At 43.4% G+C, this 24758-nt stretch overlaps 1 protein-coding gene across 3 annotated transcripts; it reads left to right on the top strand.

Annotated features, from left to right (window-relative positions):
• The first annotated feature begins 1641 nt into the window (after positions 1-1641).
• On the top strand, positions 1642-24315 carry OVOL2 (ovo like zinc finger 2). Of its 3 annotated transcripts, none has more exons than XM_006087994.3 (3): positions 1642-1883; positions 9214-9403; positions 23646-24315. In XM_006087994.3, exons 2-3 carry the CDS (start codon positions 9289-9291, stop codon positions 23957-23959), a joined length of 429 nt encoding a protein of 142 aa, XP_006088056.2. In that variant the 5' UTR covers positions 1642-1883; positions 9214-9288; the 3' UTR covers positions 23960-24315. The 3 variants fall into 3 exon arrangements, with proteins under 3 accessions (XP_006088056.2, XP_014310640.1, XP_014310638.1); XM_014455154.2 differs by having other exon boundaries at positions 1662-1772; XM_014455152.1 differs by lacking the exon at positions 1642-1883 and adding an exon at positions 5358-5430.
• The last annotated feature ends 443 nt before the right edge of the window (positions 24316-24758 follow it).

The raw sequence follows: 24758 nt of genomic DNA, 5'->3' as shown, positions 1-24758 counted from the left end.
GACAGGACTCGTAAGTGCCAGTTAAGTGGTTTTATTTCCCAGCCTAGCTATCTTTCAACTGTGTGCCTTAGGGTAGGTTATGAAATTGTTTCTTTACTACTGAGGATTCTGTAATTTATAAAACAGATTTGGGGTGGGGAGATGGTGTACCTCTGGGAAAGTATTCATGCCAGAGGTATAAGTCGCTTTAAGTCCCTTTTGTAAAGCTGGATCCATTTGCAGGTCTTTAGCGGTGGGAGATACCCCCTCCCCCCAACCCCAATCACCACTGTCCTCCCAAGGCTTATCAGAAACAAAGTGACTCAGAAATTAAATCAGTTAGTTGACTGATGTTATTCATTCCTGACTCAGAGTGGCTGGTGGGACCCATGTGCAAATATAGACTAGAAGTGAATGTCTTCTTACCCCATCCCATTCTTTTCTCTCTTCCTTTGGTTTCTCCCAAGGATTCTTCAAAGGAATTGAGTTTAGAATTCCTTCAAAAGTATTCTTGGCCTTTTACCTGGCTCTGTAGCCTGAGTCTTCTAGTAGTCATGGATGTGTGAATGTGTGTCTTTTTTTTGTTCCATCATATTTTATTATGAAAATTTAAATACTTGTGGAATACTTGTCACTTGGTCCTAACAACAATGAACCCAAGGCTACTACTACCATCCTTCCTCCATCCACCCCCCAACACTATTTTGAGACAAATCTCAGCCATCATAAATATTTTGAATGTGTCTCTAATAGATAAAGACCAAAATACATGATTATACTCACATTAACAATGATGTTCACATTGCTAATTGTCTTATAACTTTTTTTTTTTCAGTTTACTGAATCAGGTCCACATAATGTCCACACATTGTAATTCATTGATGTGTCTTTTACTTTATATATTTTTCCTCCCTCTCTTTTTTAGTTAGTTGTTGAAGAGATGGCTAATTTGTTTTGTAGAGTCCAGCAATCTGGGTTTTGTAGAATGCATCACCGCTGTGTCTAATGCTCCTTCCTCCCATATGTTTTCTCTAAATGGTAGTTGGATTTGCAGCTACACTGTCCAAAATGGTAGCCATGGTCACATATAACTACTTATATTTAAATTAAGTAAAGTTAAGTAAAACTAAACATTAAATTCCTTACTTGCACGACTCATATTTCAAGTGCTCAGTAGTGATGTGTGACTAGTGCCTACTGTATTGGACAGTGCAGATTAGAACATTTCTATCATCACAGAAAGTTGTATTGCACCAACACTGCTGTAGATGTTTGATCAGGTTTATTATAGCTAAAATCTGTCACAGTAGGGGTGTCTATTTCCATCAAGAGCTACATAATGTTTGGTTGTCTCTTTGTGATGTTAGCAGCCATTGATGCTCAAGGTCTAAATATTTTAGGTTATTACGGTTTATAGATCAGTAATATTCTAATTCTGTCCCTTCTATGGAGAGATACTTCCCCTGTTTCATACTTCCCCTGTTTCCTAGTGAGACAGTTCACTTAGGAAAGGCAGAGTAAAATTCTTTTTATTTACCAATTTTCAAGATAATCTTTAGTGATGGCCAATTAGTTTATTTTAAGTATTGTTGTGAATTGTGGACTTAAGTACAGTAGTTTATAAAAACACATCCATTTGATAGTTGGAAGGGACCATAAGTGCAGTCCCTAATTGTCTTCTTTCACCCAAGAAAATTGGATGCCCCTCTTCCTGCCTCCATTGTAACTCACTGATCATCTCCTTGACTGCACATTTGGCTGACCAGACTCCTCTTGAACTGGACACACCAAAGGCAGGCTTGTATCTTCAGCATCCAGTACAGCAATGCCTGATTCATGGGAGGACATAAGTCAACACAGAACAGAAATACAGACGGGGAAGAAGGGATCAACAGTCCCTAGATGTAAGTGATAGCATTTGGAGGAAAACAGGAAGCAAGAAGAAAGGGAGATCTGGGAAAATGCTTAGAATAGATGCTCAAAAAAATTTAATTTAAAGAGGAAAAAAAGGAGGCATAAGAGAACAATACATATTAACTGCATCAGCTTTTAATATGAATATAAGTTTTTACTTATTTTTATTTCGGAGAGGAAGGGAGAGGGAGAGATATAGTAACATCAGTGATGAGAGAAAATCATTGATCTGCTGCCTCATGCACTGGGAGTTGAACCTGCAACCTGGCATATGCCTTGACCAGGAATCAAACTTCCTGGTTCATGATTCAACACTGAACCATGAGCCACACTCACTGAGTTGAAGTGGGTTTTTATTGTTGGAAGGAACTGCATGGGTTTAGTTACAGAAAACAATCTACTATAGCTTGCTTAAGCAGAGAATGGTTGATTATAGGGCACTAAATGAACTAAAGAAAGACCAGGCTGAGCTCCCAGGCTCTCCTCCGAGAGCCACACTGCAGAATTGGGCAACCTGGAGAGCTGCAGCTGCCTCCTCTATGGCTGCCTAATCATGCATCATGATGCTTCTGCTAATGCAGAGTGTGAAACAATTGCCATGTGCCTTCCTCTCTTCAGCTAACCTAGTAATTGATGGAACCTAAGTTCCTACTGGGTTACATCTAAAGATCATAGCTGCAAGGGAGTCTGGAAAATGCAGTTGCTAGCTTACTGGCCTCTGCAGTATAGGAAGGCTCACCAGAGGAGTAGGAATAGAGGCTGACTGTGTGTACATAGGATCCACTACAGGGACCTTTAAAGTTTACATGGTCCAGTCTCCTCATTTTGTTTTGTTTTTATTTTTATTTTTTAACTGATTTCAGAGAGGAAGGGAGAGGGAGAGAGAGATAGAAACATCAATGATGAGAATCATTGATGGGCTGCCTCCTGCATGCCCCCTACTGGGGATGGAGACCACAACCCAGGCATGTGCCCTTGACTGGAATCAAACCCAGGACCACCCCTTCCCAGGACACGCCCCCCTCTCCCCCACTAGTCCACAGGCTGATTCTCTATCCACTGAGCCAAACCAGCTAGGGCAGTCTCCTCATTTTGAAGGGGAGAAAGGTAAAGACCAGGAGGTTTTGTTGAATTCCTCACAGCTGTTAGTGACAAAGCCCAACTTAAGAATCCTTATTCTTTCAATGTTATTGTATTGCATTATGGGAGATTTTTAACACTTTATCATTAGTGCTGACGGTCTGACATAAAGGAATTTGAAGCTGTTTCTTACCATATGAGACAAACAACAGAGTCCTTCCCTCCCCCTCCCTTACAGTTCAACGGCAGACACTAGTTTGGCAGACAAACCACATTCAAAATCTTATTGTGGGTACCTAAAAGCCATATGGCCATGGGCATTTTATAGCTCTTTGAGCCTCAGTTTTTTATGGATTATAAGAATATATTTCCTTCATCATCTCTGCATTTGAGAAGCTTCTCCACTGCCGTATAGCAGAGTGGTGAAGCCTAAGGAAATGCTACATGGGACCAGGAGGGAAGTTTTTATCCCAAAGGAATTGGGGAAATATGATTCGCATGTTTTGAGCACTCCAGCATAGCAAATGTGCCCCTGGAAATCTTGTTCATGTGGCCGTCATAAGATAGCCTGGACTCACAGTACCCTCCCACAGAAAATAGGACCATTAATTTAATGAACTTGTTTGATGGAAGCATCAGCAGAAAATAAAGGATTTAAAAATTTTTCACTTTAGAAGGTTGACAGGTAAGTGACCATAGCCAGCTTTGAAGTTGGTCAGAAGGCCTACCTCCCCAGATGCTCCTGAAGTTTTCAGCAGCACTGATACAATGATCGGTTTGTTTCTGCTGCAGAGGCCTGTTTTTTAGAAAAACTAGAGGGGAACTTTGTGTGTTTTTTAAAATGAAAGCCGAGACCTTGCAGAAAACAGGACAGTGAGCAAGACAGTGCCAAGCTGAGGGATTGACGAATTGCTTGCTCTCTGTCTTCATTTTTCTTGTCCTGAATTAATCTCCGGACTGATGTCATCTCCCACCCCCCATAGTAGCTTCCTCACTTCATTAATAAGCCTTTTGCAAAGTGTTAATTTTGGATTAAGGGTGAGACTATTAAGCTTTTAGAAAGTAGCATGGTATAAATACCACCCCTGGCAGGTCTGGAGCAGTACCCTGTAATTAAACACATTAATAATTTCTGTATCAAAACACATGAATATTGATACCAAAGGAATAAAGTCTGTGTGTAGATTCATGCTCGCTTGTGTCAGGTTTTATTATCAAGGAAGATGGGAGAAAATGTCAGTTTTCAGAGCTTTTTGGATTTCAGTTTCGGATGAAGGACTGGGGACTTGTGACTCACACTAAAGTTAATCCCCTTTTTCTTTCATCAGAGAAAGAAAAATTCAAAAGCCAAATAAGTAAATGAGGGGTTTTGACCAATTGATTTTTTTAAATATATTTTTTTATTGATTTCGGAGAGGAAGGGAGAGGGAGGGAGAGAGGGAGAGTGGGAGGGAGGGAGGGAGGGAGGGAAACATCAATGATGAGAGAGAATCATTGATTGGCTGTCTGCCCGAAACCCGGGTATGTGCCTTTGGCCGGAATCAAACCTGGGACTCTTCAGTCCATAGGCCAATGCTCTATCCACTGAGCCAAACCAGCTAGGGCTTGACCAATTGATTTTTAGTTAGAATCACAGAATTTTGGAGCTGGTCTAACTGTAAGAGTTAGGCTTATTAAGTAGTTCTTCTTATTTAATTCCTTAATAATCCTAAGAGGCAAATATCATTATTATCTACATTTTACAGGTGATAAAATTAAAGCTTAGAGAGATTGAGTAACTTGCCTACATCCCACAGTCTGTAAGTGGCGGAACAGGATCCGAACTTAGGAAGTTGGAAAAAAGATGCTCTTAGCTTCCTATTCTGCCATAGAGCTCATCTAATACCATTTTTTTTATGTTTACATGCGGGAAGTTGTGGCCCAGGGATATTACATGACGTCACATAACTAGCCAGGTCTAGGTTTTTATTTGATCCTTAGCATTTCTGTTTCAACATTCCACTCTCATTTTGTAACTAAGATGACTAAAGGGTAACTAGTTTGGGTCTACTACTTGTAGAGTAACAGTGTAAAATTGGTTAACCCTATTTTGAAACTTTAGGAGGTAGAGTGTAAGGTCTAAACCTGTGTAAACATAGCAAGAGTGGTGTAGTGAGCAGACATGTGCCCAGGGAGGGATTGCTGGTCCTCTGCCTCACAGGATGTCATTCCAGAGATCAGATGTGTCTCTTCTTATACAGCCCATCTTGGGAGACAGAAAAGCGATAGAGCTGGTGTTCTGGAGAGGATGTGATACGTTGGTTACTATTCCACTTACTTTATTGCTGCTTCCCAAATAACCACAAATTTAGCACCTTAAAATAATTTATCATTATGTCTTCCAGTTCTGTGGAATGATTCATCTCTGCTGGGCTGGTCTTCCCTGGGGCTTCTCATGCTATTGCAGTCAGATGACAGGTGGGGCTGGACTCTTCTGAGCCTTTTGACAGGACTGGACATCCAAGAGGGTTCACGCACGTGGCTGACAATTGATGCTTTTCTTTTTCCAGCTGCTTTAATGAAACGCTTTTTAAAAATTTTTAACAAATTCCTATTGACAGACATATAGATAGTTTCCAGTCTGTTGCTATTACAGACCACATTTCAAGGCAGAAAATGTGAAATTCACTCTGGGATAAATTTCACATGTAGAAATTTATCCTACAAACATCCCTTTTTTTCTGAGAAGTGGACTAGTCTGGGAGAAGCTGGCTTCATCAGCCATGATCTTTTACTATTTAATTAGCCTTACATCTTGTTTCAACAAAGCTGTCTCTTAAAGCTTCAAGTATAACAATGTGTGGTGGCTGGATTGGTCATAGATGTCTATAGCTAGCAAGTACCACTTCATGAATTGGTGGTTGCCCCTTAGGGTAATTCCCTAAGTGAGTCATTTTGTGCTGACTCAGTTATTCATACTGTGAAATGGGGATGTATATGAGGTGGAGAAATGGAAAAATTGCCTTTGCTGAAGCGTGCTTGGAGAACTTCTATTTTTGCTCCAAGAAAACCAAAGGAAAGTTCCCGCTGGGAATGGGGTGCCCTCGGTCTCTACCCCCTCTCCCCATTCTCATTTTCTCCCCTATGTTAAAAAGTTTTCTGTGTCTTGGTCAGATGATCCATTGGCCCTGCACTCCCTTAAGTTGTCACTAATCTCCCTTCCCTCTTACCTTTAAGATTTTATTCTTTTCAAAGAAAATAATGCCAGTGATTTGAGATTTTTCATCCTGGACTGTATTAGAAGGTATCTATATTACATGCTGAGCATTTTAAAAATAGAAATTTACCAAAGTGATTAAAGTAAGCAAGAGGTCAGGTTGGAAATGTAGTTGTCCAGTCCTCAGGCACATTCTATAAGACTTTCAAAAGACAGTTCTAGTTTTCTACATGTTTTTAATTAGAATTACAAGGGTCAGTTGTCTTTGTTCTATTTTATTAGCCCCTCACTACCTCTCAAATGACTTTTATCCTGAGTAGCCTTGGCCTTGAGAAGCTCAAAGTATTCAGTTTTCCAAGACGTGGGCCATATTTAGTCTTTTCACATCTCTTCAAGGGAGGCAAGACCAGGAGGAGACCGTGACCTGTCCTGGTGATTGGAATACGGAAGCCTTGGGCACAGCTGGGTCTCCTTCAGGCTGGGTGCCAAGTCCTACCCCTTCGGGGAACACATGGCAGAGGTGGGGCATGAGGAAGTTGGAGGCCTATGATGACTATCCATCTGAGTCATCAAACTCAACCCAGTAGCTGTCCTCCTTTATCTTCCAATGTCCAACCCCTTCACCCTCTTTGAACAGACTTAAGCTCACCTCCCTGTAAGGTAGAGCCCTAAGGGGGACCCTGCCATTCTCTGCTACCACAGCTCTCTTCATTATCTGCTTTCCTGGGGCTCAGGCTAGCAGTGTGGAACCACACACACTCCCTGTTTCCCACCATCCTCTCCTGGAATTTTCTTTGCCATTCCTCCTCTCTTTCTCCTCATCTTTACCTAGCTGAGGAGCTCACTTCCTCTAAACTTTAGAGTCTAACGGCACCTTCCCCCTTGCCCCATGGCAGAGGCAGGTGCTCCTCCGAGATGCACATTGCACCTGGGCTTTCCAGATGTCAGTGACCTATTGACCAGTCCGCTCCCCCACTAGACTGGCAGCTTCTTGGGAACAGGTGGTCCAGGTGACTGTACTCCCTCAGCTCTGAGCACAGGACCTGTTACAGATCAGGCAGTAGTTGGTCAGCTGAGACAAATTAAGCTCTGAGCCGATGAAAAAGAACTGGTAGAGAGGAGGCTAACTGGAAAACCCAGTTCTGGAGTCTCTTTCTATCTCTTTGTATCTTGCCACCTGTGAACCCACTGTCCATTGACACTTTCTGAATGTGCACTGACCTGAGTCTGGGCTTGGGGTTTGGGGGTGGGAGGCAGGAATGTGCACAAACACTTGCTGACTCAAGGCACTTCATTGAGGACACTGGATGAGCTCTGAGGAAACATTTGTGGGTGATGGAACCCTCTGGAATGAGATGGAATAAAGTACTGGACTGTGTGAGGGCCAATGCTCCAGCCTCACTTCTCATGCAGAGCTGGTTAGAAATGCAGTGTGTAGACCCCATCAGACCTCCTGAATCAGATCCTGCATTCTAGTAAGACACCCAGGGGATTTGTGTGCACTCTGGGTTTGAGAGGCACTGGTCTTGTGGGTCAGAGAACAGTGCAGGCAGGGGCTGTAGTCGTTAGAGGAGCTACATCAGAGAAGGAACAGTCGAGCTGGGTCTCAGCGGAGGGTGACACCCAGGGTGGATGAAAGGAGGAGGGTATTTGAGGCTAGGAAGATTTCGAGCCCAGAAAGATCCAACTTTTCTTGCTAATGATATTTGTCTGAAAATACATTTTTTAGGCTCTTTTATGAGTAGAATTTTGGCAGAACAGTTGGATCATTCCTCTAAAGGAGTGGTTCTCAACCTTCTGGCCCTTTAAATACAGTTCCTCATGTTGTGACCCAACCATAAAATTATTTTCGTTGCTACTTCATAACTATAATGTTGCTACTGTTATGAATCGTAATGTAAATATCTGATATGCAGGATGATCTTAGGCGACCCCTGTGAAAGGGTCGTTTGACCACCAAAGGGGTCGCGACCCACAGGTTGAGAACCGCTGCTCTAAAGGATCTGATTTGGTAACTAGGAAACCTTTGATGAATATATTAGATCTGGTGGTTTTCACCACCAAAGAATGATCCAGGTGGACTCCCATAATAGACTCAGTTTTCTTTCTTAGAGATGGCAAACATAGTTGAGGGAATGCTGGAATGAGAGCCCAGAGTCTGAAATTTAGTTGTGAGTTTGCTGGTAATGAAGCTGTGGGCTCCCAACCAAGTCACTTCCCAAAATTATCATTCTGTTTGTTCATGATTTTGTGCATCAGGAACTGGGGCATGGCTTAGCTAGGTAGTTCTATTCCAGGCAGCACTCACTCATCTGGTGGCAGCCATGGGTGGGCTAGAAGGTCCAGTGAGGCTTTTTGTTCATACCTGGTACTTCTGTGCTCCTCCATGTGGCCTTCCACTCTCCACATGGCTGCTTGGGCTTCCTCGCAGCATGGTGGTCTTAGATTCTAATGTGGCAGCTCCCTTTCCTAGAGGGAGGATATAGAAGCTGCATGGTCTCTTAATACCTGGAACTGACACATTATCTCTGCATCCAGTTGGTCCAAGGGGAGAGGAGATAGTCTGCATCTCTTGATGGATACAGCAGCATGCAGGAACAGGGAGGAAGGAATTGACTGCAGCTGTCTTTAGGGACTTTCTACCACAGGTTCTATGTTATCAGGACTTAGATTCCTCCTTTCTTTCTGCTCTTCCATCCTCAGCACTGGCTTTCCCCTTGTGGTCCAAGAAAGGAGAAAATGAGAGAGAGGGAAACACCCTCCCCCCTTAGAGAGAGTATATTTCATCAGCCAGGTGGCCATAGAGCCATGACTTGGTGGGGAATGCAGATGTTTAGCTGGGGACAACGTCCTGCTAGAAATCCGAGGTCTGTTCTCAGGAAGAAGGGGGAGAATGAACGTTGGGAGGAACTGCCAGTTGTTCCATCTTCCCCAAAGCCAAAAGCAGGCCAAGCCTAGAGACTTAGGGAGGTGGACTCCCATAGTAAGCTTGTGAGATGTGCCCGCCTGCACTGTGGTCCTCACGGCCTCTCTCTCTGTCCCAGTTCACCACAGGCACATGCGGCGACTCAGCAGTTCACAGCTGTGACCTGTGTGGCAAGTGCTTCCGCCTACAGCGTATGCTCAACCGGCACCTCAAGTGCCACAACCAGGTGAAGAGGCACCTGTGCACCTTCTGCGGCAAGGGCTTCAATGACACCTTTGACCTGAAGAGGCACGTCCGCACACATACAGGTGAGGAAGGGTCATGTGCTTAATTTTAGTTTTGTTTTTCGGCCCAAGAGTTCCTGCTGCTTTCCTCCCACCAAAGAACCAGGTTGGCAGATGGGACAATGTTGTATTTCTGGAAAGACCACGGGATGGGGCATTTGGGGGCAGCCCATCTGGTTTTACCTCCAGGCTGTGCCAACTTCCAGCTGTGTCATCTTGGGCCAGGCAAGCCTCCTCACTTAGCCTGGTTTCGCCCCCTTTAAGATGGGGATAATGATACAAGTTTTAGCAGAACTCAAGACAAATCACTGGCTGAAGACGTTCTGAGAATTGATGCCTGACGCAATGCTGTGAGATAGAGTTTGGCCCCTCAGTCCGGCCTGAATGCAGGGATGTGGTTCCTGTGGTCCCACTGGTGCTATTTTATGCACCTTTCTTGGGAAGTAAGCCTGTCTCCAAATAGCATCTTGTTCTTCCCAAGAACTCAAAAAGAGAAGGAAATGATCGCTCACTTAGAGCTGACTGAGCCTCCTACCTGAGGCTGGCAGGCAAGCGTCTTCCTCCCTTTGGGCCTTCCTCAGTTTCCCTTCTCATGAAGTGGGAGTCTAGGTCCTCCCCAGCTCATTACACAGAGAATCCTGGGGGTGCTCGCAGGCCTCTCTCTAAGCTCTTCTGATTGGGATAGCCTCATTTATTTTATCTTAGAAACATCTGACCTCCAAGCTTCTCCTTTAGCTCGGAGGTCAGATGGTCCACACCTTTGCCAGAGTGATCCCTTGAGGAGAATTCTGAGGATGCTACTTCCCTGCTAAAAAAGTCTCCAACTCTGGGCAGGAGGAAATCCAAACTCCTCATCTTGAGGAGCTTCATATAAGGCCCCTCAGAATCTGGGACCCATCTTCAAATCCCCATCCTATCTCAGCCCGTCCCAATTCCATCCCATCCCAGCCCATTCATCCTCATCCTGGTTACTACCCACTCTCCCTACAGCCTCATAGAATTTACTGTATATAGTGTCTCTGACCCCTGAAGCCCTTTCAGAGTTTAGGATTTCCTCTGGCATTTTAGTGGGAATGGGAAAATGTCCACTCCTCCCTCCAGATGGAGTTTCCAATCCCTCAACACCCCGTAGGACCTTCTCAGATCCTCTAATTCAGATTTCTTTTATGGCCCTATGCTTCTGTGTTCTTAGAGTACTGGCCATAAGCCTCCTCCCTGGCCTGGGGAGAATGTCCTCCACCTTAGTGGGTGAGCTGATGAACTAAAAGGTTTTTGTGTTTTTTTTCCTTTTTAAAAACTATTTCTCAAGGGATTTTTTTTTTTAGTGTAACATACATCCAAAAGAGTGCATAATTCAGCAAATTTAAGAATTTTTACAAAGTGAACACACCCATATCATTAGCACCCAGACCAAGAAACAGTATTTCCAGAGCCTGGAAGTTCCTGCCCCCTCCTTCGTGCCCCCTTCAAATCATTACCTCCTAAGCCTGGGAGTAGCACGGGGAGGTCCAGGCTGCAGCTCCAGAGCACATGCTTGTGCATAACTGGGGCCCACTGCTCTTCTCCAGCTGTCCTTTCAATCTTTTTTAAAAAATATATATTTTATTGATTTTTTGCAGAGAGGAAGGGAGAGGGATAGTTAGAAACATCGATGAGGGAGAAACATCGATCAGCTGCCTCCTGCACACTCCCCAGTGGGGATGTGCCCGCAACAAGGTACATGCCCTTGACCAGAATCGAACCTGGGACCCTTGAGTCCGCAGGCCGACGCTCTATCCATTGAGCCAAACCGGTTAGGGCTGCCCTTTCAATCTTGAGCAACACAACAACAAAAAGATAAATAAATCACTATCTCCTTTCTCCCAAGAGGCACCGATATTGTGACTTCCAATAGCATAAATTGCTGTTGCCTGGTTTTAAACATGATAGAAATGGAATCCTATAGTGTCTGAGTACAAGGCTTCTTTTTGGGTCCCTAGCACCAGTGAATCAGTAAAAGGTTGACCTCCGTGTGGCCAGGCTGGTACCTTAGGTTGAGGCAGAGAGAATGCTTAGGGAGTATCACGGTGGAGGAGGGTCCCAAGGCTATCAATGAACCCATCAAGTAGCTGCAAATCTAGGCTCATAGACAACTGACCCAAGGGCTGGAGAAACTGGGGACAGCTCATGCAGTCGTTTGTCATTGGTTGTCCTGGAGAGTTCTCAGCTTTTCATCTCTGTCTGAGGATGTCCTTGAGAACATAGTCTATTTCTTCTCCTGGTAGACTCTGTGGTCACTTCCTCGATCCTGTCCTTTAAGACAAAGGGAGCATTGCTGGCTGTTCGGTATCTTCACTTGGAGTAAATAGCTGATGGAGCTGTTTACTCATCAGTGTCGTCAACAGAGAATTAACCAGGAAATATTACGGACTGACTGCTTCTCAGGCAAGAGTTTACAAGTTGAGTCACTGGCATAGTAGTTAAGAACTCATATCTGAGTTAGCTGACTATACAAGCAGTTTCTTTGGGAGATGGTCCCAGGAGACACAGTGAAGAGAAGACAGCCAATTAAAGTGACTACATAAGCAGGTTACCACTGTGGGCAACGGGCACTCAATCCCATTGGGGTCCCCTGAAGAAATATATAGAATGCATCCCAGAATTGATCTAGGAGTGAGGAAGCTAGGTATTGGTCTATCAACTCCCATCCCTCCTTGCTTGGGGGACCAACCTCCTGAATTCTACAGGAAAGACTCACGCTGGTAGGCAAAGGATACACAAGAATATTTTTAATGTTAATTTCATTTTGAAATGGTAATACCTGAATATATTAGGTTAGATAAAAATATATCATTAAAATTAATTTGACCTTTTCTAAACTTATTTTAATGAGACTACTAGACATTTTAAAATTGCAAAGTGGCTTACATTCTAATTTAGATAATTGAAATCTACAGATAATCATTTTTAAAAATTTTAATCATAATTTTGACTCTTAAAGTGGTAAACAAATAAAATTGTGAGAATATCTTCAACTTGTTTTCCCTGCCCTGGTCTATTTTCGGATGGAGATGTACCTTCAAGTGATAATGGACTAGAAAGAGGAACCAGGAGCTTACTGACCAGTTAGCAGGGGCTGCTGCTGTGCCTGGAGCTGGAGGAATAGGCTTGCCTCCTGGTGTGAGAGACCTGCCCCGCCATCTCTTGAGCTCTGTGCAAAACAGATACTCAGTAAAAAGAGCAAAAATGTGTGATTTTCAGACGTGTTTGGTTTTTTTTAGTTCATTGAACAACCTTCCTGTTTCCAAAAGATATCACCAGAATTCTGTGAATTCCGTCTTGCCTTTGATTGAGACGTGAATGTTGGATTTTTGCTATTGACTATTAAGTGAATGTTGGATTTAGACCAGAAGCAAAGATATGAACACTGTTAACACAAATACAGTAGACAGTTGAGTGAAGGGTATGCTTGCTCATAGTGTGATTAGCCAGGCCATGAGTGATGAAAAGACTTCTCGGGGATCCCAGGACCCTCTGAGATTGTGGCGACAATATTGATGAGGTTGGTGAAGACAGTGGGATAGAGAATCAGGATTAATCCCACTCCACCCCCACCTCCTCCTGTGCCTGCAACTACTGAGGGGACAGGGCATTTAAGGAAGGACTCAAAACCCAAGGAAACATCTTGGAAAAGATCCAGGGAAACCAGAGCCTGAAAATGTCTTACCTTAATATTTAAGCAGATGAAAGAAAAGATTAAGATGTCTTTTTTGGATATAACTTCTCCAAGAGGAGAGTAAATCAGAGGAGTGTGAGATGGAGAGCTGGGATGCTAGCCAAATGACATCTGATTCAAGATTGGGAGAGAGAAACTACAGCAGGAAAAACTCCATAACAGTTTGTGAAAATATTTCAGGAAACAAATAGCTATTTTCAATCCAAATTGTCTTAGGTTGGGTTCCCTAGAAGCAGATCCTAAGATGGCAATTCTTATAAAATCATTTGTTGAGGGAGAACACCCAGAAGAAACCTATAAGGGAGGAGGGAGCGGGACAGGGTAGAGGATGGAGCTGAGTGCCCTGAGCTAGTGTCCAGCCCAAGCCCGATCCCATTGGGGTTCTGGAGTGTGGATGGCACCACAGCCTTGTCCTGTCTACAGGCAGGCGGGGGACATTTCCACTCCACGCCGGCCAGGCATTGGCTGAGGGCTGCCTCTTCCCTGGGCAGGGAGGTCAATTACTCAGTGTCCATTCCTTGGAGGAGGCAGCCAGGCACTGTTAGCTCATCACACATGACAGCTGGGGGACGATGCGCTGGCCCTGAATGTGGGTCTGGACTGGGGACCAACAGCATCCAGTACACATAAGAGAGGGACTTGCTCTATTTAAGTTGACAGGATTGCTGAGGCTATCGGGGAAAATTATGGCTGTTGATCCACCTTAGGTCAAAATGGTGCGGGGGCAGGGGAGGCATGAGCTTTACAAAAACCAACGTAAATTCAGTTAACAGCCAATGAAAAACATAGTGGGCCTGTTTATAGAGAATATATGTTTGGATTTGAGTTGAACCAGCTGGGATGCATTCTAAGAATGCATTGAGGGGATGGTTTGCTTTTGGTGGCAGGGGGAGAATTTAAGTAGAAAATAACACTACCAACACTTGCTTGTGCCAGACTCTGCATTCTGTCTATAGCCTCGTTACTCACAGTGTCCGTAGTCCGTGCCCCGGCAGCACCTGGGAGCATGTTGGAATCACATTTATTGAGGGCCACATGTCAGGCATGGTCTGGGCATTGTTTACGGCTATGACCAGATGTGCCAGGCTCATCAGACAAGTACAGTTTTCTAGAAAGTGTTTTATTTTTCTCCTTTGTAAAATTAATACTTATTCTGTAAAAAAACAAAACTTTAGCCAATACAAAAGCTATAGAAAAGAAAGTATAAGCCACTATACACAGTTGAAAAGGGCACACACATCTGTGGGATCCCCAGCTTAGTCTTTGGGGAGCAGGGTGCCAGGGGAAATAACCCATGTTGGTTATAATTTACAACTCTGTAATAGAGGAGTCCAAGGTTCCTGGGGACGCTTCTGAGTTCCATAGAGAGGAGTGGAGGAATTCAGATTTGAGGTCAGGGAAGCAGGGAGGGGGCACTAGCCAAAGGGAAGTATTTGTCCTGCCTCTGGGACACCTTCCACCTTATCTTCCATCGGCCACACTGAAAGGGACAGAAGGCAAACAAATCCCATTTTGATTGAAGAAGAGGAAACAATGGTGTCTTTCTTTGGAGTCTAAAGGGAAGGATTGACTGGATTGGGAAAAATGCAGATTGGGAGAAATTTGGAGTGGGGCAGATGGAGGGAAAAGAATAAAGTATCCTCCACCTCTAGCGAGTTGAATGGTCTTGTGGGATTGCCTCCTGCGCTCATTAAACTGTCTCTCCTCTATTTTATTTTGGCTTACTTTTTAGCTTAAAAAGTAATATGAACGGGAAAATAATGACAGAAAAAAAAAAGTAAGCCTCCCTCCTCATGCCCATGTTCCACTCCACTTAATTAAAAAAATGTTTTTCCCAGCCCTGGCCAGTATGGCCCAGTTGGTTAGAACATCATTTTGTGCACCAGAAAGTCATGGGTTCGATTCCCAGTCAGGGAACATGCTTAGGTTGCAGGTTCAACCCCTTGTTAGGGTGCATCAAATGATTGTTTTATCTCTCACATGGGTCTCTCTCTCTCTCTCTCCCCCTTTCTTCCTTGCTCCCTCTCAAAGATCATTAAAAAAAAGTTTTAATTTCCCCCAGAAATTTTTTTTTAATTTCCCCCAGAAATTTTTTTTATTATTGTCTAAAGTTTTATATATGTCTTCTTTTTCCCCAATTGACTCCCCCCCCCTTACCCCCCAGTCATTCCCATCCCAGGAAAGCCCCCCTCGCCCCAGTGTCTGTGTCCATTGGTTATGCTAATATGCATGCATACAAGTCCTTTGGTTGCTCTCTACCCAACCCCCCTACCATTTGTCTCTGGATCTATTCTTGTTCATCAAATTATATTGATTATTATATCCCACATATGAGTGAGAGCATGTGATATTTATCTTTCTCTGACTGGCTTATTTCGCTTAGCATAATGCTCTCCAGTTCCATCCATGTCCCCAGAAATCTAAAAAAAAAAAAAAAAAATGTTTTTTATTGATTTCAGAAAGGAAGGGAGAGGGAGAAAGGGATAGAAACATCAGTGATGAGAGAGATCATTGATCAGCTGCCTCCTGCAACTCCCACACTGCAACCTGGGCATGTGCCCTGACCGGGATCGAACCTGTGACCTTCTGGTTCATAGGTCGATGCTCAACCACTGAGCCACGCTGGTGGGGCAGAAGTTTTAAGTACACATTGCTTTTTAATGTACTGTATATCTTAGAGATTGTTTCACATCTGCACAGGTAGACACACCTCACTCTTTTTAATAATTGTCAGAGCATTTCTTAAATATGATTATGACATATTTTCAAATATGGAGGCTCCATCATTTTCCCTTGCCCCAATTAATAACAGTTATTTCCATTTCAGCATTTTTCTTTTTCTTTCTTTCTTTTTAAAAAATATTCAGGCAGTACTACCATGAATATTCTTGTATAGCCTTTGCCTACCTCTGTGAGTCTTTCTGTAGATAACGTTCCTATAGTAGGCCAAAGGGTAGTTATTACGATTTTTTTTTTATGAGCATTGCCACATTACCTTCTGAGAAGGGTGCCCTAAATATCCACTCCCACAAGGAGGCCTGTAAAAAGTTATTCGCTGAAGTTCATGTTTGCATAAAGTTCAATAAAGCAGTCCTTAGCTACAATAAGGAAAGCAAGCAGAAAGCGCCAATAACAAAGAATTTTCTTGGGTGATTTGAAGCTTGATTTTGGAAGTAGGAATAGCAAATCTGAAAAGGAGAAACCCTTTTTGATAACCCAGCACACAATATTAAACTAGGTAATATAGGCCCAGGGCACAACATTCTAAAGAACAGACAGTGGCCCTAACCGGTTTGGCTCATTGAATAGAGCCGTCGCGCTCGCAGACTGGAAGGGTCACGGGTCTCAATCTCGGTGTCAGGGTTGTCCCCTTGGTTGCGGGCACATCCCCAGTAGGAGGTGTACAGGAGGCAGCTGATCGATGTTTCTCTCTCATCGATGTTTCTAAACTCTCTATCCCTCTCCCTTCCTCTCTGTAAAAAATCAATAAAATTTATTTAAAAAAAAAAAAAAAGGACAGTGAAGGAAGTCTCTTCCCTTCTCTCTACCTAATGACCATCATTTTAAAAATATATATTTTTTTGTTTTTACTGTGAAATAAATAATACATCCAAAAGTGCATACAAATACGAAAAGCATAGATATAATTACAACTTAAAGACGGATACTAAATACATCCCCACTTATGAATGGCGCATATCTGTGTTATGTTGAGCTGGATTGTAAGCTCTTGCAGCTGTGTCCCATTGAGCACCTAGAATGTGCTGGTCCTTTGCATGTGATGTCTCAGTTAATCCTCAGAGCTGCCTTGCAAGGGGTATGAATATTATCCCTATTTTACAGGTAAGAAAACTAAGGTGGGGGGAGGGTGTTCAGCAATCTGACCACGGTCTCAGTTAAAGAGTAGCAGGCATGTGATGCCTGGGTTTTCAGTGGCCGTGGACTCTGTTACTCTCTAGGTGTCAGTAGGTGAATGGTGTCTGGAGCAGGGATGATGTTTTTTAGAATCCCTCTACAGACATGGACAGGATTGGCCTTTGCTTGTGAGCTCTAAGGTGGGCGAGACCCCAATGTCAGGCAGGACTTGGCATCAGTCCCCCTTGTCCAGGGCTTCTGTCTGGCCACCTTTATCTCCCACTGTTGAATTCATGGGGGGAATGAGGGGCTTCAGGAGGGAGGGGCTTGTTCCCAACTCCAGAAAGGGTTACCAAGAGGCTGCTGTATGGCGTGTCTGCCTACACCAATGAGTTAGGTGTGAATGTGTTATTTACAGAGAAGGGAGGGGAGGGGAGGCAGGTGCATAAAGTCAGAATTGCTGTAACTAGAGTTTTCAGGGCCTACTGTTTCCTTTCCATCTCTGTGTCTGTGAGTCACCTGTCCTCCAAGCCAGGCTCATTCCCACCCCTTCCTGGAAAAACACACACAAAATGTGCTGCAGTCACCCAATTTGAGACAGGGCTACAAAATCTTCTAGCCTTTGCTGTGCAGGCCTCCCAGGCTGCCCTGACCAGGATTCAAACCGGTAACCTTTCAGTGCATGGATGGGACAATGCTCAGGCCAGGGCCACTTTTTATCCATTCATGTATCAACTAGAGGCCCGGTGCACGATCAGGGCCGTCTTGCACAGTCCTGATTGGGGCAGGCCAGCTGGCTTGGGGGAGGGATCATGAGAGGTTGGCCGGCCGTGGGAGGTTGGCTGTGGGAGCACACTGTCCACCAGGGGGCAGCTCTGCATTGAACGCATCATAGCTAACAGCCAGTCGTCCAGTCGTAGGTCATCTGGTCGTAACAGTCGCTTAGACTTTTATATATATAGATGGGCACAGGTTGCTCCTATATCTTGGAGGTAAATAATGCTGCAATGAATATAGGGGTGCATATTGCCTCCTTTGTCGTAGATTTATTGACCATATGGGGTGAGTTTATTTCTGGGTTCTCTAATCTATTTCATTGATCTATGTATCTGTTGTTGTTTTTAAGTAGCTATGTCTTTTTTTAAAAAAATATGTTTCTATTGATTTTAGAGAGAGAAGAAGGGAGAGAGATAAAGAGATAGAAACATCCATTGGCTGCCTCCTGCACACCTCCTACTGGGGATGGAGCCTGAAACCCAGGCATGTGCCCTGACCGCGAATCAAACCAGTGAACTCTTGGTCCTTGGTTTGACACAACCACTGAGCTGCATTGGCCGGATGATATTTTGATTACTGTAGCTTTGTAGCATCAGGTAGTTGATACCTCCAACTTTGTTCTTCTTTCTCAAGATTGCTGTGGCTATTTGGGGTCTTTTGTACTTCCATATAAATTTTAGGATTACTCATACTAGTTTTGTGCAAAATGTCATCGATATTTTGATAAGGATTGAATTGAATTGATAGATTGTTTTGAGTATTCTGAGCTTGGAAGCTTTCCCTTTTTTGAATTTTTTGGAATAATTTGAGAAAGGTAGGTGTTAATTCTTTGAATGTTTGGTATAATTCAGCTGTGAAGCCATCTTTGTCCCGGACTTTTGTTTGTTGGGAGTTTTTTGTTTTAATATATTTTATTGATTTTTTACAGAGAGGTAGGGAGAGGGATAGAGAGTTAGAAACATCCATGAGAGAGAAACATCCATCAGCTGCCTCCTGCACACCCCCTACTGGGGATGTGCCCGCAACCAAGGTGCATGCCCTTGACCGGAATCGAACCTGGGACTCCTCAGTCCACAGGCCGACACTCTAGCCACTGAGCCAAACTGGTCAGGGCTGTTGGGAGTTTTTTTTTGTTTGTTTTTTTAAAGGTTGGAATTCTTTTTTAAAAAAATATATTTTATTGATTTTTTACAGAGAGGAAGGGAGAGAGATAGAGATTTAGAAACATCAATGAGAGAGAAACACCGATCAGCTGCCTCTTGCACATCTCCCACTGGGGATGTGCCCGAAACCCAGGTACATGCCCTTGACCGGAATCGAACCTGGGACCTTTCAGTCCGCAGGCCGACGCTCTATCCACTGAGCCAAACCGGTTTCGGCGCTGTTGGGAGTTTTTGATTACTGATTTGATTATGTTGGTAGTAATCAGTCAGTTCAGATTTTCTGTTTCTTGATTTGATCTTAGGAGATTGTATGTTTTTAGGAATCTATCCATTCCAGATTGTCCAATTTGTTGGCATATAACTGTTCATAATATTTCCTTATAATCCATTGTATTTCTGTAGTGTCAGTTGTCATGTCTTCATTTGACTTTAGACTCTATTTCACTTATTTTTGCTTTGATCTTTATTACTTCCTTCCTTCTACTCACTTTGGGCTTTATTGTTCTTTTTCTGGTTCCTTTAGGTAAGGTTAGATTGTTTATTTGAGGTTTTTCTTGTTTCTTGATATAGGCTGGTATTGCTATGAATTTCCCTGTTAGGACTGCTTTCCTGTGTCACATAGATTTTGGGTTGTTGTATTTTCATTTTCATTTAATACATCTATTTTCAATATTTTTCAACAACTCAAACATTATGGGGGAAAATAGCTTAAAAATAATAAAACTGGATGAGTTCATTCATGTGGAATATAAAACAAAAAAGTCAAACTAACAAAACAAACTCATAGATACAACAACAGAATGGTAGTTACCAGAAAAAGAGGGTGAGGGATAGGGCTAAGTGGGTAAATGGATCAAATATATGGTACAGAAAGGAAACCAGAGACCTATTACTAATTTTTATATCTTTACACATATTTAAATTCTTAATCTTTAAAAATCCTAATTTCTGCCCTAGCCAGTTTGGCTCAGTGATTAAAGTGTCGGCCAGCAGACTGAAGGGCACGTACCTCAGCTGTAGGCTCGATCCCCTGCCCCTCTCTCACATTGATATTTCTGTCTCTCTGTCTCTCCCCCTCCCTTCCACTCTCTCTAAAAAAAATCAATAGAAAAAGTATCCTTGGGTGAGGATTAACAACAAAACAAAAAAAGGACAGGAAACTAGAATACATAGATAAGCAATTTATAATCTTGTACATCTGGAAGTTATAGAATATTATTAACCAATGTTCCTCAATACATTTAATTTTAAAAATATGTAGTATATATACGTGTGTGTGTGTGTGTGTGTGTGTGTGTGTGTATAGCATAGGGTGCATGTTTTTCCTTTCACCTCAAGTTCCAGTGTGGCTGCACATGGTATTGATGGATCCTGTCCTTATTTAAAATTTTAATAACTTATCATACTGTATTTTTTCTATGTTTTGATTTTTAAATATTTACTTGATAGATGAGTTTTGGGGATACCATTTAATTTTATGCCTGAGACTAATAGGATTCCTCCAGGACGTGACCCTCCTGACCTCTGGGCTCTGGGATGGTCTGACTGTGGTAGCAGCCCCCCCCCCCCCCGCACTCTGCTCCATGTACCCCAAACACAATATTCACCCTCTCCAGGGCTTCATGCTTATGTGACACTGTGCTTACTTTACAGCTAGGATCCCCAACTTTAGAGCCTAAGTTAGAACCTTACTTAAGTCTCTTGATCTGATATCCGACCTCCCATGGTTGAGTTGAGTACTGATAGTGGAAATAGCAGAGACTGTGCGCTGGTAAGACTGAGCTCCATGGTATATTTGGCACATGCGAACTCTCCATTTGGAAGGCAAGCCCCACTAATATCAACCCAGTTCTAAAGCCAGCAGGAGATCTAGTGTGGAAATGCTTTCATAACTGTAGCAGCTGCCAAAAGCGTCTTGCCCTTGCCCCCAGCCCATGCCATTTCTGGGCATACCCATCCTTGCAGCAACTGCCCACGCCTGCACCCTGTTCTTGTGTTGCTGGAGCCCACTCTACCTATGTGAGACAGGCCAGAAGTTCAGATCGACCCAAGGGCAGCCCTCAACACTGCTGTTGGAGCTGGTGGGTAAAGACCTGGCTCCCAGGGGGCAGGTGACTCAGAGGTGAGTGTTCTGCAGTGTTTCCCAACTTGCCTAGCCGATGGGACTCTGGTACCCACGGCAAGGGCTGGCTCGATGACCCCACCTTGTAGGGGCTTCTTCCTGTATCCCTGTCTCAATTCTTCACTCCCCTACAGAAGCTTCCTGGAGTCCCATCCCAAGTAACTGGTACAGAAATCTTTGTCGCAGGGTATGGTTCCTGGAAAACTCAAACTAAGATAAAAACAGTGTTTATTTTGCCCACTCTAAAATCAAAACATTAAAATGGTGTACAAGTAGGAAGAATGAAACTCCTCCTCCCCAAGCCAGGTGGTGTGTGTTTGTTATATTTGCATCCATTTTGGTTACGTTTGTTCATGTGGATGTTGTAAACTTTTGTGGACAGTTTTGTCTCCTGCCTTAACCATTTTCCTCCTTTTGAATCCTTGGTCATGATGACTTTTCTCTCTACCCTCACTCCCCATCCCCTACCAACCATTTTTCTACTCTATTTCTGTAGGTTTAACGTTTCTACATATAGGTAATACCAATGCTGTATTTGTCTTTCTCTGTCTGGCTTATTTCACTTAGCATAATGCCCTAAAGATCAATCCATGTTGTCAAAAAATTTGACAAAGGATTCCCTTTTTTCTTGTGGCTGAATAATCTTCCATTGTATAAATAGATGACGGCTTTTTTATCTGTTCATTCATTGATGGACACTTAGGCTGTCTCCATATCTTGGCTATTGTGGTTAATGCTGCCATGAATGTGGGAGGGCAGATATCTCTCTGAGATCCTGTTTTCATTTCATTTGGATATATGTCCTAGAAGTGGGGTTGCTGGATCTTTTGGTAGATCTATTTTTACTCTTGTGAGAAACTTCCATACTGTTTTCCATAGTAGCTGCGCCAATTTACAAGCCCACCAACAGTGCACAAGGGTTCCCTTTTCTCCACATTCTTGCCAACACTTTTTTTTATGCTTTCAAGTTTTTATTTTTTTAATTGTTTTTTATTGCTTAAAGTATTTCAAAGAGTATTATATATGTCTCCTTTTTTTCCCCTCCCCTTGACCCTCCCCTAGCCTCCCATACCCCTACCCCCCAGTGTCTTGTGTCCATTGGTTATGCTCATATGCATGCATACAAGTCCTTCGGTTGATCTCTTACCCACCCCCGCAACCCTCCCCAGCCTTCCCGCTATAGTTTGACAGTCTGTTCGATGTTGCTCTGCGTCTATATCTATTTTTGCTCATCAGTTTATAATGGTCTTAATTATCCATAAATGAGTGAGATAATTTGGTATTTTTCTTTCATTGACTGGCTTATTTCACTTCACATAATGCTCTCCAGTTCCATCCATGCTGTTGCAAATGGTAAGAGTTCCTTCTTTTTTACAGCAGCATAGTATTCCATCGTGTAGATGTACCACTGTTTTTTAATCCACTCATCTGCTGATAGGCACTTACGCTGTTTCCAGATCTTAGCTATGGTGAATTGTGCTGCTATGAACATAGGGGTGCATATATCCTTTCTGATTGGTATTTCTGTTTTCTTGGGATATATTCCTAGAAGTGGGATCACAGGGTCAAATGGGAGTTCCATTTTTAGTTTTTTGAGGAAACTCCATACTGTCTTCCATAGTGGCTGCACCAGTCTGCATTCCCACCAGCAGTGCACAAGTGTTCCTTTTTCTCCACATCCTCTTCAGCACTTGTCGTTTGTTGATTTGTTGATGATAGCCAGTCTGACAGGTGTGAGATGGTACCTCACTGTTGTTTTGATTTGCATTTCTCGGATGATTAGTGACTTTGAGCATGTTTTCATATGTCTCTTGGCTTTCTGAATGTCCTTTTTTGAAAAGTGTCTATTTAGGTCCTTTGCCCATTTTTTGATTGGATTGTTTATCTTCCTTTTGTTAAGTTGTATGAGTTCCCTATAAATGTTGGAGATTTGCCCTAACCGGTTTGGCTCAGTGGATAGAGCGACGGCCTGCGGACTGAAGGGTCCCAGGTTCGATTCCAGTCAAGGGCATGTACCTTGGTTGCGGGCACATCCCCAGTAGCGGGTGTGCAGGAGGTAGCTGATCGATGTTTCTCTCTCATCGATGTTTCTAACTCTCTATCTCTCTCCCTTCCCCTCTGTAAAAAATCAATAAAATATATTTTTAAAAAAATGTTGGAGATTAAACCCTTATTGGTGATAACATTGGCAAATATGTTCTCCCATGCAGTAGGCTTTCTTGTTGTTTTGTTGATGGTTTCTTTTGCTGTGCAGAAGCTTTTTATTTTGATGTAGTCCCATTTGTTTACTTTCTTTTTAGTTTCCAATGCCCTAGGAGCTGTATCGGTGAAGACTGCCAACACTTCTTATCTCTTGTCTTTCTTATAATAGCCATTGTAGCAGGTATGAGGTAATATCTCATAGTGGTTGTGAGGTGTATTTTCCTGATGATTAATGATGCTGAGCACCTTTTCATGTGCTGTTGGCCATTTGTATGTCCTCTTTGGAAAAATGTCTGTTCAGTTCCTGTGCCTGGTTTTGAATCAGGTCATTTGCTGTTTGGATGTGCATGATGGTGTTTTATGGCTTTTTAGTTGGAAGGCTCTGGCTTGGCCATGACCAACCTGTGATGTGTCTGCCCCTTGCCCTTGCAGGCATTCGCCCCTACAAATGTGACGTCTGCAACAAAGCCTTCACCCAGCGCTGCTCCTTAGAGTCCCACCTGAAGAAAATCCACGGGGTGCAGCAGCAGTATGCCTACAAGCAACGCCGGGACAAGCTCTACGTCTGTGAGGATTGTGGCTACACAGGCCCCACCCAGGAGGACCTGTACCTGCACGTGAACAGTGCCCACCCGGGCAGCGCGTTTCTCAAAAAGACATCCAAAAAACTGGCAGCCCTGTTGCAAAACAAGCTGACATCCGCACTCCAGGGGAATGCCAACCTGAGCGAGGAGGAAGAGAAGTGAGGAGGAGGAAGGGGGAGACGCCAATGCTGACACGTTTACATGGACTTTTGGTTTTGAGGGTTCCCCTGGCTCTTTCTAATTACAAGTGTTCAGTTTATCTCTCTGTCCTTTTGGGGCCTCGGCAGGGGGATCTGCTCCAAGGCTGTCAGTTGTAATGAGTGTGGTCAGGTCCCCCGTCACCCATGCTCTGTTGAACACACTCAAGTTAAGGAAAGTTGATCGGTAGGTGGCTGTGATCATCGTGCAGAACTTTTTGTGTGTTTTTTAGGATTTTCATACATGGAAGCAGATGTGTTCTTAGAGAGACCATCATATTATGGTGCCTTGAAATAAAAGTACTTCCACTTGAAATGCTACTAAGTGAGAAAAATGAATTTTATTATCCTGAAAGAGTTTATAGGAATTATTTTAATACATGAAATGTCCTCTTGAAACTTTTCTTATAATAACCAAACAGGAGAGCGTTGAGCTATGTCGCTCCTTGCTTCAGGCTTACTGTGTGACCTTCAACTTCAAGTTATTTGGGGGTTGATCATTTTGTGTCAATGGGTGGGTTTGAAGAGGCAAATCTTATTAAGAGTACTGAACCTCTGACTCCCTCACTGGTGGCCAGAGGTGCCTGGGGTCCAATCAGTAGGTAACTGACTTTGGTCACTTTTTGTGGCTGTGGGGCTACTGACTTTCTGAGCCTCTGACTTTCTGGGACTGGGATTGTTGGATGAAGGCACTTCTCCCTTCCTTGAATCCAGCACTGGGGACAATGTGTGGCAAGCACGGAGTGTGAGGCAGGCTCACTGGC

This window comes from Myotis lucifugus, unplaced genomic scaffold (assembly GCF_000147115.1).
Source record: "Myotis lucifugus unplaced genomic scaffold, Myoluc2.0 scaffold_42, whole genome shotgun sequence".
Lineage (NCBI taxonomy): Eukaryota > Metazoa > Chordata > Mammalia > Chiroptera > Vespertilionidae > Myotis > Myotis lucifugus.
Note: the sequence above shows the minus strand (reverse complement) of the source record. Positions and strands in the feature narration are given on the sequence as shown.